Below are 17,117 nucleotides of genomic sequence, written 5' to 3'. Positions count from 1 at the left end.
TTTTATCATTTATAAGAACTTTGCAGCTCAAATGCGAAAAATATTTGCTTTTTCTGTGGAAATATTGCCTTGCACCAAAAGACAACAGATCCGCCGAATGTGACATTTATGTCACAGTCTGTATTTCAGAAACTACATAACCGATCAATGTAATATTTTCAGAATGTAGTAAAAATGAGACCCTAAGCATTCCCCTAGAATATCAATTATCAATCTCAAAAAAAATATTTTGGGAGGATCCAGGTTAATGCCAGCAAAATTTTACCAACGAAATCCGGTTAAAATCATTTTACGAATCATCATGCTACACATATTACGCAAGTGTATATTTTATTAGGACTGTGTATATACTCGCCGCGCTCCGCGCGCTCGTTAAGGGGCTCCGCCCCTTAACAACCCCCGTTCCGGCTTCGCCGTCCACATTTGTGGTCGTTCGAAGACTTTTGAAGTTCGAATAATCTCACCTCAGCTATTGGCTCAGGGGATAGGGAGGCGCCCCATTCATTCCTCGGAACGGCTTCGCCGTTCCTCGCTGAAGGGCGGCTTCGCCGCCCAGGGGTTTAGTGTGCCAGGGCTACCCCGCTTAACCATAGCCGCCCAGAGGGCGAGGGCATTTCGGAACTGTTTCACCGCTATTTTTTTATACTTGTGTTAAACCAGTGGTCACAAATCGTTCTCATGAATTCCGTGCCGATAAGTCCTAGGAGTCCGGAACAGTGGTCTGACGATTCTTTTACCTGGAGAGGCGATTTATTAGAAATTTTTTTCGGAGGTTTCACGGGGTTATCGGGGGTTTTAATAAGTAGTAGGGGCATCGGTTAAATTGTGACGAAAAATATTCGGAAAGGCGACTTTAAATTTTTTTTAATTTTTTTTCGGCGATGTTCCAGGAGGTGATCGGGAGGTTTCTGTTTTTTTTCCTGTATGGTTTACGTTGGCTCGCCCTCACCAAATATTCCGGATCTAGAGCTCAGAGGGGACGGGTAGTGCGGCGTATTGTTTGCGAGAAGTACCCAAATACGAGACTAAGTGACACATTTTACATTTGGGGGGATTTCATGGGGATATGGGGGTTTAAATGTGTGTACTCCTGGCGGTCACCATCCATTCACATAAATTCCGTGGGGATGAGTCGTTGGGGGCAATGGAATAGTCACGAAAATACCCAAAAAGTAGACTTATATGCAAAATTTTATTTTTTGGGGGGTTGTATGTGGGTTTACCGGGGGTTTATAGGTTTTTACTGCCAGCGATCATCAATCGTCCACATCAATTCCGTAGCGATGAGTGGTAAGGATTGGAAAAGCGGCGGAATTGTGACGAAAAGTACCTAAAAAGGCTACTTATATGCTAATTTTAATTTTTTAGGGGGTTTCGGGGGGTTTAAAGATGACGATACTATATGGTCACATTCATTTACTGTCATATCTAAAAGAAGTGTGCCCTATGACATCCATATTTCGAGAGTAATACAATAAAAAGCAAACCAGTCCCTGAAAAAATTGAGTAGTGCCCGCCATTTTTATTTTTTCGCCGTTAAATTCATTAAATCATTTATAAAGTGTTTATGTTTTCTGAAAGACAATGCATAGCTGTATGTAACTACAAGGTTTGAAAGAAATTGGTCGGGTTAAAATTGACAAAACCTTGTGTTAATCTTTTGGAAATCGTAATTTTCGGTGATTTTCGGAATACTTCAATTTTTTTCTGAGTAACCAAGCACGATGAAAGAAAATTGTTACCTACATTTCGCAGACGATCTTATGAGCATATATAATAATCATTTTCGTTATCAAACACCTTAAATTAGGTCGAGGGGAAGGTATGAAATTTTTTTCGAAAAATCAATTTTTGGACGCCATTTTGACTGCAATTTTCTCAAATGGAAACTAATAAATTTACTTAATTACGTGCCCACGTTTATCAGCTTTCAAAAAATGCATTAACGATCCGTCTGACACGCACAGTTCGCGTGCAGTAAAATTAAAACCGAAAGAGGGTCCCCGGAAAAAGCGCGATTTCGGCCTTAGAAGTTAATTAAAATTAAAACGGTAGAGCCGAAGAGGTTTCATCACGGTATTGTTTTAAACGCATATATAAGGCTGCAATTTCACTCACTGACTGACTGATTCATCACAATTCGCAGCCCAAACTGTGATAGGTGGGGGTATTTGGCTTATTGGACGTAAAAGTTAAAAAAAAATTCATCGGGAGAAGAAATCTGAAAACTTGAAAAAGTCGATCATTTTTCGAGATACATCGACTTGAATTAACATGGGAGCCTTATGGAACTAAAACTTTTTCGCTTTTATTTTGTGCTTTTAAATGTCTGAGGAACATGATATTCAATGGAAAAAGGTAGATTTTTTGGTCGATTTTTTGGTATGGTTGTTATGAAATTGATAGTATTTAGATTTTTTATTATTTTTTGAACGTTTTCTATGCTTTTCTTATGGAACAAGTTTAGGAATTTTTTTGACCAACTTGCAATAATCGCAGGACAAATTCCTTGAAATATAAGGTGTAGGATTTTTTGGTTGATTTTTTGGCTATCTTGAAATTTTCATACGTCGAAACAGTTTCCGAGGAATAAACGATTTCGATTTTACATTGTCGTGAAGGGCGAATTTTGAAACTCGGATTTCGGCGTCGAGACATGTGCTATATGAAAATTTGGTATCTCCTAGAAAAACGGTTTAGGGTTCTCCGAACCCTAACGTTTCAGCCTGCTTTCCCCGTAACCCTCTTAATTAATTCATAATTAAATTCCGAAAAATATCCTGCACGCGAAAAATCATTGTCGCCATTTTTTGTGGAGCATACAATCTGGAATATCTTAGCAACCGTTTCAGCTAGATGAATGAAATTTTCAGGGTATTACTTTTATCAAAAAAGTCAACTTTTACATTGATGACCATTCCGCTCGATCGAGTCATATGCTAGTTATATCGATACTAATCTCCTTAGTTACGCTTTATTCGCTAATAACTTTGTTGTTAATGAAGGTATGAATATGAAAGTCAGATATATAAAAGCTGATAATGTGTTTTATCCGACAAAAGTTAAATCAAGCGGATCGAATGATTAGAGCCGAAGTAATTATCGATCTTAGTGTGCATTCGATAGATCCCTTTTTTAGACTTATTTACATAGCTACGGGGATATAAATTTTAATATATTGGTAAGATAGAAAAGCTCTATGCACACATGCAAATAATTTTGATGGGTAACGATTCCTAATGAAAATATATTGATATGAAATTATACCCATAGGACTCATTTTCTCCTTTGCTATTGACCGTACCTCTCCGATATTTTCAGGGTAGTACCTGATCGGTAATATAGATGTTTCGTTATAATAAGGGCTCCATGGCAACTATAGTTATTATCATTTAATATCGACATTTCATTTCAATGTAAAGTAAATGGCGATACACTCATATCATTTTACGTACGATTTCATTCTGGATTTCGAAGTGGTTGCTAAGGCTGGAAGTGATTGTTGATGTCTGGTACCCCAACTCTACTACACGTAAGCGTAACCAATTCATTATTTTGGTTTAAGCATTGACTTCTTTTTTTACTTTCAATGACGTTTGCATGCATTACACCATTTCCAAATGCTAAACTGTATTTATGTATTTTTTATATTTGATTGTTTTTAACAGTTTTAATTTCTCTTTGATAATAAATCTCCTTTCCAAAATTACATACTATATTGTGCATCACTGAAATACGAAAAATTCAATATTCAAGGCGCATCCTTCCCCATTCTTTCATCAAATCATTTCAGCCGCATTATTGATTGCCTAATGTGCGGAATAATTTCAATCATAGTAACCGGTAATACTGACCATTATATACTAGGGTTGCTTTTTCCCGTGGTTATTTAACCACACGAAATTACGGATAGTTTGCTATTAAAATATTTACTTACGTTTTCCAGCATACGTAGGGCCTATATGTTATGCCTGTTGCATACTTCTTTACCAACGCTGAAATTTGGGGTTACGGAGACTATACCCTCACGTAATTCATCGTTTAAGAATGTTTTACATTATATGGGCTTCAAGTAGTCGGGAATCGATATCTAATAAAGCTCGCATAAGGCGTCACGACAAATGAATGCCATAACCATAAATTGAGTTAATTCGGCGAGGACAATTTGCTGTTAATATGTAATGATTATGAACAAATCTTGCGCGACCTGTTATGAAAGCCGTGTTACGCTGATTTGCGTTGGTTGCGCCATCTATACAGTGATAATAAATATATATTTTAGAATATCTATTTTCATGTGTATTGTTAATAAAAAAAACTTTCGTGCGTGGTGATACTTTTGTGTCCCGATAGTTCGCGTTCATATTGCCACCTCCCACCTCACAAATAAGAGCAGGTTTTAGAATAGCTAATTTTATGGCTGTTTGTGAAAATAATTTACAGGCCAGGCGATAGCTATCTTTCACAATATTCTGCGGTCATATATTTATAAATAGATGAACAGTTATGATGTGTATGAATTGTCGAATTTTTATAAATAAACCTCAAGGAATATGCGAATACTGGATTTTTGAGGACAGAGCGTTTGAGCTTCTCTCGGTTGAAAGGTGGTAACATTTAATATATCCGCGCTTTTTGGATTTCTGTCTTCGAAATTAACTTGATCGGCTGGGTATTGGTGCATTGAATTTTTCTCAGTCCGATAGTAAAAAAAATCTGTTATATTTTTTTTCAAGTATGTTGGGTTCAAATCTTCATAATCAGAAAGAGAAAAGCTACAATTCTAGGACAGGGGTCAAAATACGAAAAATCGGCGATATTTCACAAGTGCATCCGTCGTAATTTTTTTTTCTCCATTACGTTAATATTCTATTCAAAACGGTCTTAACGCTTATATCATCGTGGTTACTAAGACGACGTTAAGTATTGTTGAGAGCGAAAGAGCGTATCCTCCGTCTATTTCATTTATTAAAAGGATATTGTAAGTGTTTTCTTTCCCTTTTTAAGCAACTTATGGACCCAATACTCGAACACGCGTGACACAAACATGTTCCCACCCCCCTCTCGAACCCGCTTGATGTAATCAAGCGCCTATCGACTCGTTGACAGTATATATTGGTAGTTAAATTAGGTAAAATGTTTACTCATTAGCATAAAAGCGTGTTATTGAAGCATTCCTACTGTATTTTTATCTAATAATTAATGGTTATCATGATCCTATAGCCCTTTAAACATCAATAATTATTAATAATAAATGCGAACCGATAAGCAGACGAAACCCGGCGGCCATATTACTTTAAGCGAGTAGCATGCCTTGGACCTCACTAGACTCTGCAGCGGATGATCGTAGCGGTGTTCGCCGCTATAGCAGCTACGTCATCATCTGATGACGTATCTCGCAGTGGTAAGGTTTCTGGATACGGCCCTTTCACTTCCAGTGATTGAAAGGTATCCATCCTCACTTGCTACCAAAACAACGATGCTCTTTTTAACCTTGCTTCAATTCCTTATATAAAGGCTTGCATGCGTGTTTTTTCCTCAGTTAGTAGTTCACTTCGATCAGTCTCCGCATCCAGTTACCTGGAATTGTAAATTTCGTAGTTTTTCCCGGCGAATTGAATGAATAAAATCTTCTCGGGTTAAGCACCGGGTCAGGCTTTTTGAGGCCAACGTTTCGATGAGTACCTCACTCATCGTCTTCAGGGCTGAGACTGAATGCCGAGCTTGGTCAACGCCGGATATTTATTTATTTATTTTAGCTAGCCAACGGACGGTTGAGGCCCATTGTTGACCAGCCGATTGGAATTGTGTTTAAATTTCTTTCACGGAGGGTTTATTTCTGCTGGTTATCTACCAACCTCTGAGAAAGACATAAGTATTCTGAATAGAACCCCACTTTTTTATTTCTCCCCTTATTTTAAAAATAAGTGTTCATCGTTGGACTAGGTTTTAAATTTATTTTTTTTCAATTTCAGTTTTCATTGTATCATCCCAAAACCTTGTCCTCTTTAAAAGAAATTCAACTCGATTTCAAATTTGGCGCATTTATACCACCTCTAATGAATCACAACAGGCTATATATAATATTCACAAGCGCATTGATTTTAACAATGATATCGTAGATAATATGGAAATCTTTACTTTATTGAATGATAAATTCGATTAATTAAACAGGACATATTTTTGTATATATAGTGAAAATTTCTATAGCTAGGACGAAGATTTGCCGAATGAGAATACAAACGAACATAGACGTCATATAACAATGCATGTAGGAAGAGATAAAAGATATGAATAAAACTTTCTCTTCAAGCCAATCGTCGAAGCTGTTTGACTTGTGTCATGCGTGGACAATGATAGGTAATGCGATAAATAGATTAAATAATAGGGTAGTTTCCTTCATCAAAGAAAACAAAAGGCATTGATGGTGATTCGTTACCCACCATTAGTGTATTCATAATACACAAATTATTTGGTTTTTGAAATACCGGTTTAGACGAATGGCAAGGGTCAAATTTTATCCTCATTTGAAAAAGGCCAGATTGGCGCCCATGCGATTCCACTCCACGTGACGTCACAGGGACCTAGTTTCTACACGAGAGGATAGGAGTTATGCATCGTCAGAGGCTACCAATGCATGCATGAGTCACAGAGCTCAGGGAAACATGTCTTAATAATCACTTATTAAAACTGGCTAAGGTCGGAAAGTTTTCTTCGATTGATAAGGTATTAATAAACCTTTTTTAAGCCATGCGCTACCAGACAGGAAGGTACTCAGCTACCCGTTAGCATCCTGCGTCCTATCAGCGCTCAGAGCCTCGATCAAGGTCACCTACCAGGCGGGAGGGGGAACCAGAAATGCGTCGTACGGACTTTTTCCCTTCATTCCTACTTACGCGTCGCGTTTTCGCGCGCTTGAAATTTTTCACTTTTCATTTGATCGCGAAAAATAGATATCGTCATTTAAAAATCTAAAAGCGTGAAATACGTACTCCAGGAGTAATAATCTTTCGATTTAGGCAATAAAAAAATAATAGGAAACCACCCTATTGTTAATAATAGTAATTAACGAGATTAACGCATACACATTATTTCAGGGAAGGGATACGGGTTCTCGAAACGAGAACTGATTCGATAAAAGTATGGAGGCGGTGAGGGTTACTACCCGAAGATTAGGAGGGTTTAAATTAACAAAAAGTGACTTATTATACAATCAATTTTAATTAACGTAAAGTGACGTATTATACAATCAAATGACCTTCGCGGTACGAACCCCATACCGTCACCACCATTTCACGGGTCTTTGTACCCGCTCTGATGAACAAAAAACCAATTTAATAGTGTATTTTTTAGACCATACCCTGTAGACTCCCAATACCAGGTTCACAAATTCTCATGTTTAAAGAGAGTTTATGTGGGTTTTACGGTACAACAACTCCTTAACAGTTCGCTGTTGGAGCTGAGGGCGTGTGAATATCCGCGTGACCCTTCTTAACGAATGTCCTCGAAAAATGCTCCGTAACACGAGAAATAATTTGTCTTTGGGCTTGGATACAGCAGTCATACTAAGACAAAAACTCCGCCGACTCGAAAGGGTTAGGGAGGAATGGAGTGAATGCAAAACAGAACTACTAGACGAATATTTAGACGACATTTCTAAGGACTTCTGGTCTAACGTAAGGGAGGTAGGGGAGAATAGCTCTACAGTCTCTTCACCCTTAAATGTAGTAGGCGATTGAGTGACGAGCGATCGAGATGAAGCTGATCACTTAAATTACTTTTTTCAAAGCGCCTTCATTATAATTTCACGACGAATATATCAACACATCTACCTCGACTCACTGTACTTCCTTTTCTAGCAAAATATTGGAAAATATTATTTTCCGTTCGATAGTGGGTCATCCAGACAGCCAGTATCTGTTAAAAAAAAAAAGAACAGCACGTTCGTAGAAAATGGAGGTGTTGTGAAATTGAACTCATTCTTTACGGGATCTTCAATCGAAGTTTATGCAAAATTCACTAATTAAATTTGGAGAATATGTTTCTCAGACGACGTGTAATAGATTCCACGTTTACCGACGCACAATGACGTGATCACGAGAAGAAACTAAAAGAAATAGACTGCAAAACAGAGAGAATTAATACGTAATTCTTCACTCGTACTATTAAGTATATCAACGGTGTCTCAGATTATAGAATTATTGGCGTCATCGCTAGGATGACTCACTGCATGTTTTTCTTTATTCCATAGCTCTAAACTTGATTGGATTCGCTGCTGGAATCACTAACGATTGGCAAGTTATGTCTTTGCATATGGTGAGCGTGCGGCGGTCCTCTTGCATGCTGCATGGTGAAGATAGATCATCCCCAGCCAAATACCATGAAATTACATATGTGTAGATGGAGAACTTACAACAGGTTTGTTGTAAGTTTGTTTTGGATCCTGCTGGCTTATGTATTCCTTTATTCCTGTTTCAGATATTTTCCTATTTTCCTTTGCCTTCTCATCATGGCTGCAACAGCAGTTGGCATATTTATCCTTCGCATTAATGTGGAAGCATAACCCAAATCCCAGTTCAGAGCAGGATTTTCAAGTCTTGAGCGCCGAGTTCTTTGGGCCCGAAACGGCTGTCCTCTCCCACTCCACACGTTGATGGTTGCCAAGTCAAAAGGGAACTTTTACCGTTCAATGCAATATATTCCCCATACTCATCGTAGAAAGGCGATCAAGAAAGGGCCGTATATCTGGTACGTTCAAGAAGATGCTCCGAGAAGATTATTATCGTACCGAACGTAGCGCCTATGAACCGTGGCTCCGGAACACTACCGCCTGTAGCGAATGTGGAATTCCTTGAACCGCACCCCAAATGCCCGTGTTATCGAGCAACTCTCAAAAGAAAAAAAAGGTGGACGTCATGCGATCGGAAAATAATGTATGCTTTTTTAAATATTTTTTTTCACAGCCATTCACGGCAAATCAAATAATTACGATTAAGAATTAATTTCGGAGAAATTATTATCGCCGCCAATTTACAATGCCATACTGGGTGAAATTTATTACAAACTTTCATACGGTATTTGTCACATGTTGATAATAAAGGAAGCGCAGTGATTGCAGAAGGAAAGAAGAAGTCTTGCTAACGTCAATGAAAAAATATTTCCACTGTTTCGCGTTTGCTCATGCAGTTTCGTCAAAGCGACCCATTAGAATGTTGAAAGTTAGCAGGTGTCAACCGCCGTAGCCTTCGCCGAAACTCAAAAGGTGTTCGGCCGCTGCACTGGTCGTGGTGCCACCAGTCATGGCGCACTCTAGTGCAAGGTGATGGAAACTGCTTTGTCACCTTGGGCGCACCGAGTACCAATTGCCATTTAACCACGCACTGCGGCTGCTCAGATGTGTGGCGGCATTAAATGCGGTCTGATGACATCGTGAAATTGCAACAAGGACAAGGAGATTGAACATATAAGGGAATTGGTAGAAGAAACAGGGTCCCACTTTTAGGTTTGCCTCCCCCTTCGGAGGACTAGCAAAAGTTATAAAATCTTCGATTTTCGATTTCTTTGTGAAAGAAATAGTAGAAACACCAAATTCAGAAGGAATTGGATATGATAGTACCAAGTGAATCCCCCAAATGGAGCCATCATTCTTCTGCTACAAGCATAATGCCAACATCCCTTGAAGTGTGGGTTAATTCTTCTGCGACATAAAAATTGGGAGGGCATCCAGGGGCCAAAATTTTAAGATCTGAACCTTCAAGAATGACGCACCAAGATGGTGTGGAGCTGGAGCCTTTTCCATCATAATTGTCTCCCCAAATAGACTTGAATACGCTAAGCGCTGATTTCGGAAATTATCTATGAGTTATTTATAGGAATTCATTCCGAAAATTAGGAAAAAGCTGCGGGAAAAGTGGCCCATTCCCGCTGGCTTACAACGGCCAATGGCCTGCTGAGATTCAACGTGTCCACCAGAAATCCAAACGCCAATTGAATACATATGATAACTTCCATTATAGATTTTAGTACGCCCGTTTGGTTTTTCGTAAAGATTGTGCTGTGAATTTGCGGAGGCTCGCCAACTGGTTGAGAACCCTGCTGGAAGGGTTGAAAGCAGTTATATATTCGGTTATTCCAAGCAACGGATTAGTCGGCCACCCTGACTATGCACTACTTGCTATTTAACAGCTGAAGAGCGCGAGGATGTGGTACGGGGTGGACGGAAAAATATTAGAGGCACGCAAGAACATGCGTTTAGCGATCAATCCGAAATCTTTTCTAATTTCTTGATTTTAATATCTACGTGAAAGACTACCCGTTGGTGATATAACGGGGAAAGACCACGGTACCTCCGGTTACATCTGACCTTAGCACTGTGGAACATAAAAAATCGTTTGAGAAACGTTCTTCTTCGAAGATAAAAATTCCTTTTATTATAGATGCGGTCGAACGATTCGTGAAAGAAGTTACCCAAACTTCGTTGACATCAGGGAAAGACGAGGAACACCACTTACATAAGAAATACAGACTGGAAAGCAGTTAATTGAGTAATTCTTTCGTGATTTTCCTTCATCGTACGATACTGAAACATCAACCATTAGTAAGACTTAAACATAAGAAAGACGCAAATTTTGGTGCATTTAGGGCGCAGGAGAGGTGAGCGGGGAGGGGACGCGAGCGGCCATCACCCAAAATCCATAAGTCACAGCTGTCGGACAACACAAGGCTAGGAGCGCATAATCTAAGTTCGCACACCCCACTGTAGAGTCCTATTCATGGACCGTTATCTCTTTTCCTGCATTCTGAAGATCTAAAAATACGTCATGACTTCCCCAAAAGTTGGTAGCATCGTTTTGTTCAACGCCGTCAAGGCGCCAAATAAGGGACAGGTCGGTCGAGACGAGAATTTCATTTCCCGGCATTGTCGGGACGAGACTCTCGCCTGGGACGAGACTCTCGCCTGGGTCGAGATTTTATGGATTTTTTGGATTATTCACATTATAAAAATATTTTATTTAATGATTTACGCTATGCATCCAATTTTTTGAAGAGTGTCCATGATGCTCATAGTTCTCAACGAGGGATTTGGAAAAAAATGTTTCCTTTTCCTGACCTCAATATTTGATATAAAATTTGAATCTTGGAGAGTAGGTCTTTGAATTGAAATGTGAATTTTGCCGACTTTTCCGTTTATTTACAAACCATTATCATGGCTTGAAATGAAATTGAGCATATAATTTGGATACATAGGCATGTTAAAGAGTTACATCAATGTTTCATAATGAGAGTATTTGAGGAGAAGCCGTGTGTGTGTATGTGTAGTGAGTGTTGTAGGTGACGTTGTTCGCACATAAATCTTGTAGTTTGTTAAATGTTATCATAGAAATCACAAGAGTGTTCATGATTCAAAGGCTAACATCGCTGATTTCCCATCCTTCGAGCGCATTACTAAAGACATCAACGCGATTATCACGGAACCTGAGTCAACCCTATCCATGCCCTTTCGATTCAATTAAAAGTCTGATTCCAGGGGCATCACTAGTCAGTCGACGGCCCGGCTTCTTTAAGCTGAGACAGCCGCCTACCAAACTCAGTTGTGCATGGGAATCCGGATCATTCATTCTAAAAGAAATCCCGGTGAAAATCGGGAGGGATCGTGTGATGGGACCAATACAATATAATATAGCAAAATAAAAAACACTAATCATTCAACACATTCACATGCTAAAATACAATAAATATAATGCCTTCCTTTACCACTTAAAAGCAATATGAATTAGGAATGTTCATCAATGTAAGATAATAATATAATATGTACATCAATGAAAGATATTCGGCATGTCGTTTTAGTTTATACTCCACATTCCAACCATTCCATGAGCATGGCTCCATACAATTCTTTGTGTTATCAATTATCCTGAGTCGGTGTGACATTTCTTCATGTGGTTCTTCAAATTGTGACTCTGCGTGTACTGTTTACCACAATTGTCGCATTTGTATTTCATTTCACCCTTGTGTCTCGCCCTATGACGTGCCAATGCACTCGGTGCGGACAACACAGCATCGCAAACTTCGCACTTGTAACTCTTCTCCTTTGTGTGAGAATTCACGTGCTGCTCCAGGAAAGCTTTCGTCCTGAATGCTTTATCACAAACGGAACATTTAAATGGTCGTTCGCCTGAATGAATCATACGATGACTCTTCAGCGCAGCTGGAGTTTCACATTTCCTACCACATACTTCGCAAGAGTATTTGTACTTCGTTTGTTTCAAATGAACATCCTTTAGATGTTTTTGAACATACCGCACACTCGTAAAACGTTTCCCACACATTTCACATGGATATTTTTTCTCCCCATCATGATTGGACAAATGAAAATTCAATTTTGTTACAGTTAAAAACTTTCTACCACAAATATCACAGACATAATTTTTTTCACAGTGGGTTTTTTTATGGACATACAGTATCTGGGATGATTTGAATGCCTTTCCGCAAACATCACAGTGAAAATTCCTCTCTGTTTCATGCACAGCCATGTGGACTATCAAATACTCCTTTCTATGGAATGCTTTTCCACACTCATTGCATTTGAAGCGATTCCCAAACTTGTGTTGGTCCATGTGGTACCTGTATGTCCTCCATTGAAAGTACCTCTTGCCACACAAACTGCAATCATAAACACCTTTTTCCTGCAAATACAAGGAAAAAGAATGGTTACACGCTAAGTACTACGTCATAACACAGGAGTAATATCTTGTTCTGCCAATTCCTCAACTCTAAGAAGAATCCAAAGCAAGATCAAGCTCATTTTGGGACCACGTGGAGAAAAGAATGTGGATGAAATAACCATGCACCGCCTGTGCTACACCAAAAAACGTACAAATGATTCCTTTGTTCAATCACTTCAACGGTGAGGGAGAATAAATGGACTTTCTCTTAGTATAAGAATACATGATTAATGAGATAATTTCAATGGGAAAATATTCAATATATTTTGTTGATTTTGTATAATTGCAATTTATTGAAATCCCACTTGGCTCAATTTTGATAAAATTTTTGCAAACCTACCATAAAAGTAGAGTTTTATGTATAAATATTATGCATTGTTCTGTTGCTGTTAAATGTAAATTTTAACAATAACAACCTAAATAGAGAATCACACCAGTCTCCCCAACTTATTTGCAAATCACATAGTCCTTGAGGTAGGCCAGCTTCTGCCCGTGCTTAGCAGGGGACGGGAGGAGGCTACTAGCTGAAGGAGACATGGTCAGTAGGGTCATATCTGGCTGTCATAACTCCTTAGAAAGTAATGCTGGTCTCCCATGGACTCTCCTTCAAAAGGCTTTGCTTGGCACTAAAAATAATAGCTTTTTAAGTGACAAGTACCTCTTATAGCATGAATTTCTTTTTTCTATGAAACAAACTTTTTCGTTACAAAAAATATGGTTTGAAAAAGGTATCAACCACTTAAGGCATAATATCAAAAATGAACAAATGGGATTTAAAAGAACTATTGTCTGCATGGTGTTCTTAAGGTTTTCCTGTTGAAATTTTTCCCCTAATCTAATAACCACTCGCATCCCTGATGCTAAAGAGAAGTTCATGTGTTTTCCTCACTTATGCACTAATTAAACCAAAGAATTGATTTGCATAATTTAGGGTGTAGTGCAGGTAGTGGTTATTACAAAGATATCTATTTCTCCATATGTGTTGTCCCAAAAACTTCTTGAATTTGTCTCGCTTTCTCTTTCATGTTCAAACATTGGAAGTACAAGATTTTATGCCTGCTGCATGAGATAGTATTTTTTAAACGCATCTTTAGCATGTAACTACAGCAAACTCGGGATTATCAGAGCTAATGATGGGGAGATTTCCTTGTTGAGAGTCAGTGGGAGGGAGGGAGGCAATGACTGAAACTTTAAAGCATTGATTGAAGACGGAGTCGTGCGACAAACAATGTGTAGGCAATGGTAAAGATGCGTGGGGGGATGATGGACAACAGGAGGCGGTGATTATTGATTCTGAGATTGAGGGGGTTGGTGCATTGGCCGACATAGAAAGCGGGGCAGAAATTGCAATGAAGGAGGTAAATGATATTGGTGTAAGTACAAGTAGTGGAGGGGAAAATTGGTAGGCATTTAAGTTTGGGGAGGAAAAGAGGCAGGGGGTGGAGAGAATATCTTGCAGGTTTTACACCTGGGGCGATTACAAGGTGAGGGTGTGGAAGCAGTGACTGACTGCGACTTTTGAAGAGGGCGGGCGGCTTTAAATATGGTATTTAAATTCTGTGGTCTCTTAAATGTGATCCGAGGAGTGGAGGAGAAAATCTGAGAGGTGGACTTGTGTTTAGAAAGGATGGGGTACAAGTCCTTCAATATGTTCCGTAGAATGTGAGCACCAGGAAAGTAGGTGGTGAGCAGATGAGAGCAATATTTGTCCGTGCAGGGTTTAATGGAAATACGCGGCTTTTTTCTAATTTTATTCATCAAAAGTTTTTCGGGGTAGCCGCGGTGAAGAAGAGAGTTGTGAAGTTTGGAGAGGAACTTTTGAAGGTCTTCAGGATTGTTTCAAATTCTGTGTCTCCGGACAGAGAGGGAGTAAGGGATGGACCGTTTGTGTGTGGTGGATGGCAACTGCTGTAGTGGAGGTATTGCTGCTTGTTTGTGGCTTTGATGTGAACCGATGTTTTGAATTTGTTGTTATCCGAAAGGTGTACGTCCACATCTAAGAAAGTGATATTAGTTTTGGAGATGGAAGAGGTGAAAGAAACTGAGGCAGAAGCGTTGAGTGAAGAAAATTGGCCTGTTTGAGGAAAATTTCCTCACCAATTACCCTCTAAAACTTCTCCTTTGGCTTAGGTACATTGACGACATTTTCATTCTCTGGCCTCATGTCATTGACTCTCTTAACACCTTTGTGTTCATCATTCTCAGCCACTCATGGCATACATCGCAAAGATAGGCTCTCCAGAGGGGGAGGAGTGCTTGTTGCTATCAATAATAAATTTCCCTCTAAACGTCGCTTGGACCTAGAGACTGACTGTGAAATTGTGTGGACTGAAGTCTCTATACCCTCTGATAAACATTCAAAACCTATCAAAACTTATGTGGGCTGCTTCGTTAAAACTTTCGCTGGTGCTCGTCATTATGACTAAAAACTTTTGGGCTATGTCGCCGCGTCACTATTTTTGGGTGGCCCCAACGTTTCCCGGCCGATGCTGGTCGCTTTTTCAAGGGATTATGAAGAGTTGGGAATTTAAATTCTTTCATATAGGTATCTGTGTCAGGTGGTGGGGGGAGGGGAGCGTGAGGTTGGAGGAGTGGGTTGCTGCTCCATTTGGACCAAACTGCAAACAATTGGACCAAAAGCCAGTTGGATGAAATTTTGACCGTGGGAGACGGTGAGCGTCCATTGTATCAAAATTTCATACAAATATTTTCATGCAAATTTGACTTTGGGACACCACCTTTACTTCCGCATTTGCGATATAAAATTGCAATTAAATATAGATAATATTTCTCTTAATTTACGATTGGTTAACCATCGAAGAATCTTCTAAAATAAATCAAGAGTTTATTTCCCACCACTGATTGTCGTCTGGAATGCTAGATAAGATGTCCAAGTAAACTAGAAACATTCCTATTCAGCGAGGAAATAAAATAATTCCATTTTACAAAGGGGATTCTGATGGAAATAATATGCCCACTGCAGCCTTATATTTAAGTGCAAATATCCCAATGTTTTTGCCTCCAATTTTATTTTTTATTAAGATCGAGGAAAACTTCAAAGTAGTGTGAACTCGTGCAAGGCAATCCGCTGTATTAATTTCCCTTGTATTTTCAGCAAAAAGGTGTTTTTGATTACAGGATAAAATATCTGTTGCCACACAAACTGCAGTCATGCTGCACCATTAAGATAAGTAATGCTGACTTGGACACTCTCCTTCCACTAGGGATCCAAATCAATCATTTATTTCCTTCGTTAATGAAGAGAGCACTGGTTTCTTGCATTGGTAATGAATAATTCATTTACTTACTACACACCCACAATTATGAGGCAATCATGGAAAAGATAGCAATCCACCACCACATGGGTCAACATAAGTTGGGGATTCACTTTGTATGACAAACATTTCGAAGGACATAGTATTGGGGGATCCAGGTTCGAATATTGGTCAAGGCAAATTGGTTATACATATGTGATTTTTTTCTCAGGGAAATTTTAGTACAGTTGGTGGATTGCGGGTGACTGCATGAAGATATCAACGTGGACAGTCTCAGTATAATTAAATAAAACATTATTAGTGCAAATATAAGAATTCTCGGACATCCTTGACCTTGATATTCCAAAAATCCCCACCACACATCACCTGGCACATGCTCCACCCAACCTGAGCCATGCCTTGACAATTGAAACCAGGAGAACCACAATGAGGTTACTTCCGTGTTGGAGTACATAATACAGTTTAAATTGAAAAGTTGATCAGTGAACCACTGTTTACCCACTGCATATAAAATCAATCATCTCACTCCAAGGGTGCAGCACCTACACTCTAGGACAAGGGCCTTCCTTCACCCTGCTTCCTTCCCACCAGCTTATTTCTTGCGGACCCCAACAGGCTATTGAACATATTGTATCGAGGATCAAATATCGACACACTCGTCAAAATTAAACACTGTCAAAAATCACATAGATTGATTGATCTTTGGGCCAGATGTTTACGTTTCTAAGAAGATGAATATTGTTGCTCTCGATCGATAAATCTCTTGATGTGGTGTCCTCCAGAAACCTCTATACGTACATGCAGACTGCTCTCGTGGGAATAACTATGGAGATTGCAGCTGGCATCCCCACAGACATCACTTACGTCAGTTGTGCTTTCCATTGGCTTCCTTCCGTCAATGAAGTTACTTACATGAAGTTTTCTGGATCTGGGGATGAGAGAGCACTGCCTGTATCACCGAAAAGATTCGTGCGACCAAATCCTACACTTTTCTTGAGTACAGCACGATGATTTCCCTCAAGGCTGTTTGCTGTAGGGTCCTCAGGGTTGTGCGTCATCTCTCTGTTGTTGTTCAATTTCCTCACAGGGGAAACATTTGGTTCAGTTTTCACATTTG

The 17,117-nt window shown here is 39.3% G+C and overlaps 1 protein-coding gene across 7 annotated transcripts in view; it reads right to left on the bottom strand.

The window, feature by feature from the left end:
* LOC124155400 (zinc finger protein 37-like) overlaps positions 1-17,117 on the bottom strand; it is a 159,662-nt gene that overhangs the window by 39,638 nt on the left and 102,907 nt on the right. For 4 of the 7 annotated variants that reach the window (XM_046529182.1, XM_046529187.1, XM_046529185.1 and 1 more), the window contains one exon: positions 11,655-12,686. The exons of 2 other annotated variants lie outside the window; for them this stretch is intronic. In XM_046529182.1, coding sequence (XP_046385138.1) covers positions 11,910-12,686 — 777 coding nt within the window. In that variant the 3' untranslated portion in view covers positions 11,655-11,909. Of the gene's footprint in view, positions 1-11,654; positions 12,687-17,117 lie in introns of those variants that run through there. One more of the 7 variants, XM_046529189.1, reaches the window with a different exon arrangement.

Source organism: Ischnura elegans, chromosome 3 (assembly GCF_921293095.1).
Source record: "Ischnura elegans chromosome 3, ioIscEleg1.1, whole genome shotgun sequence".
Lineage (NCBI taxonomy): Eukaryota > Metazoa > Arthropoda > Insecta > Odonata > Coenagrionidae > Ischnura > Ischnura elegans.
The sequence above is the reverse complement of the archived record's forward strand: the minus strand, read 5'-3'. Positions and strand labels throughout refer to the sequence as shown.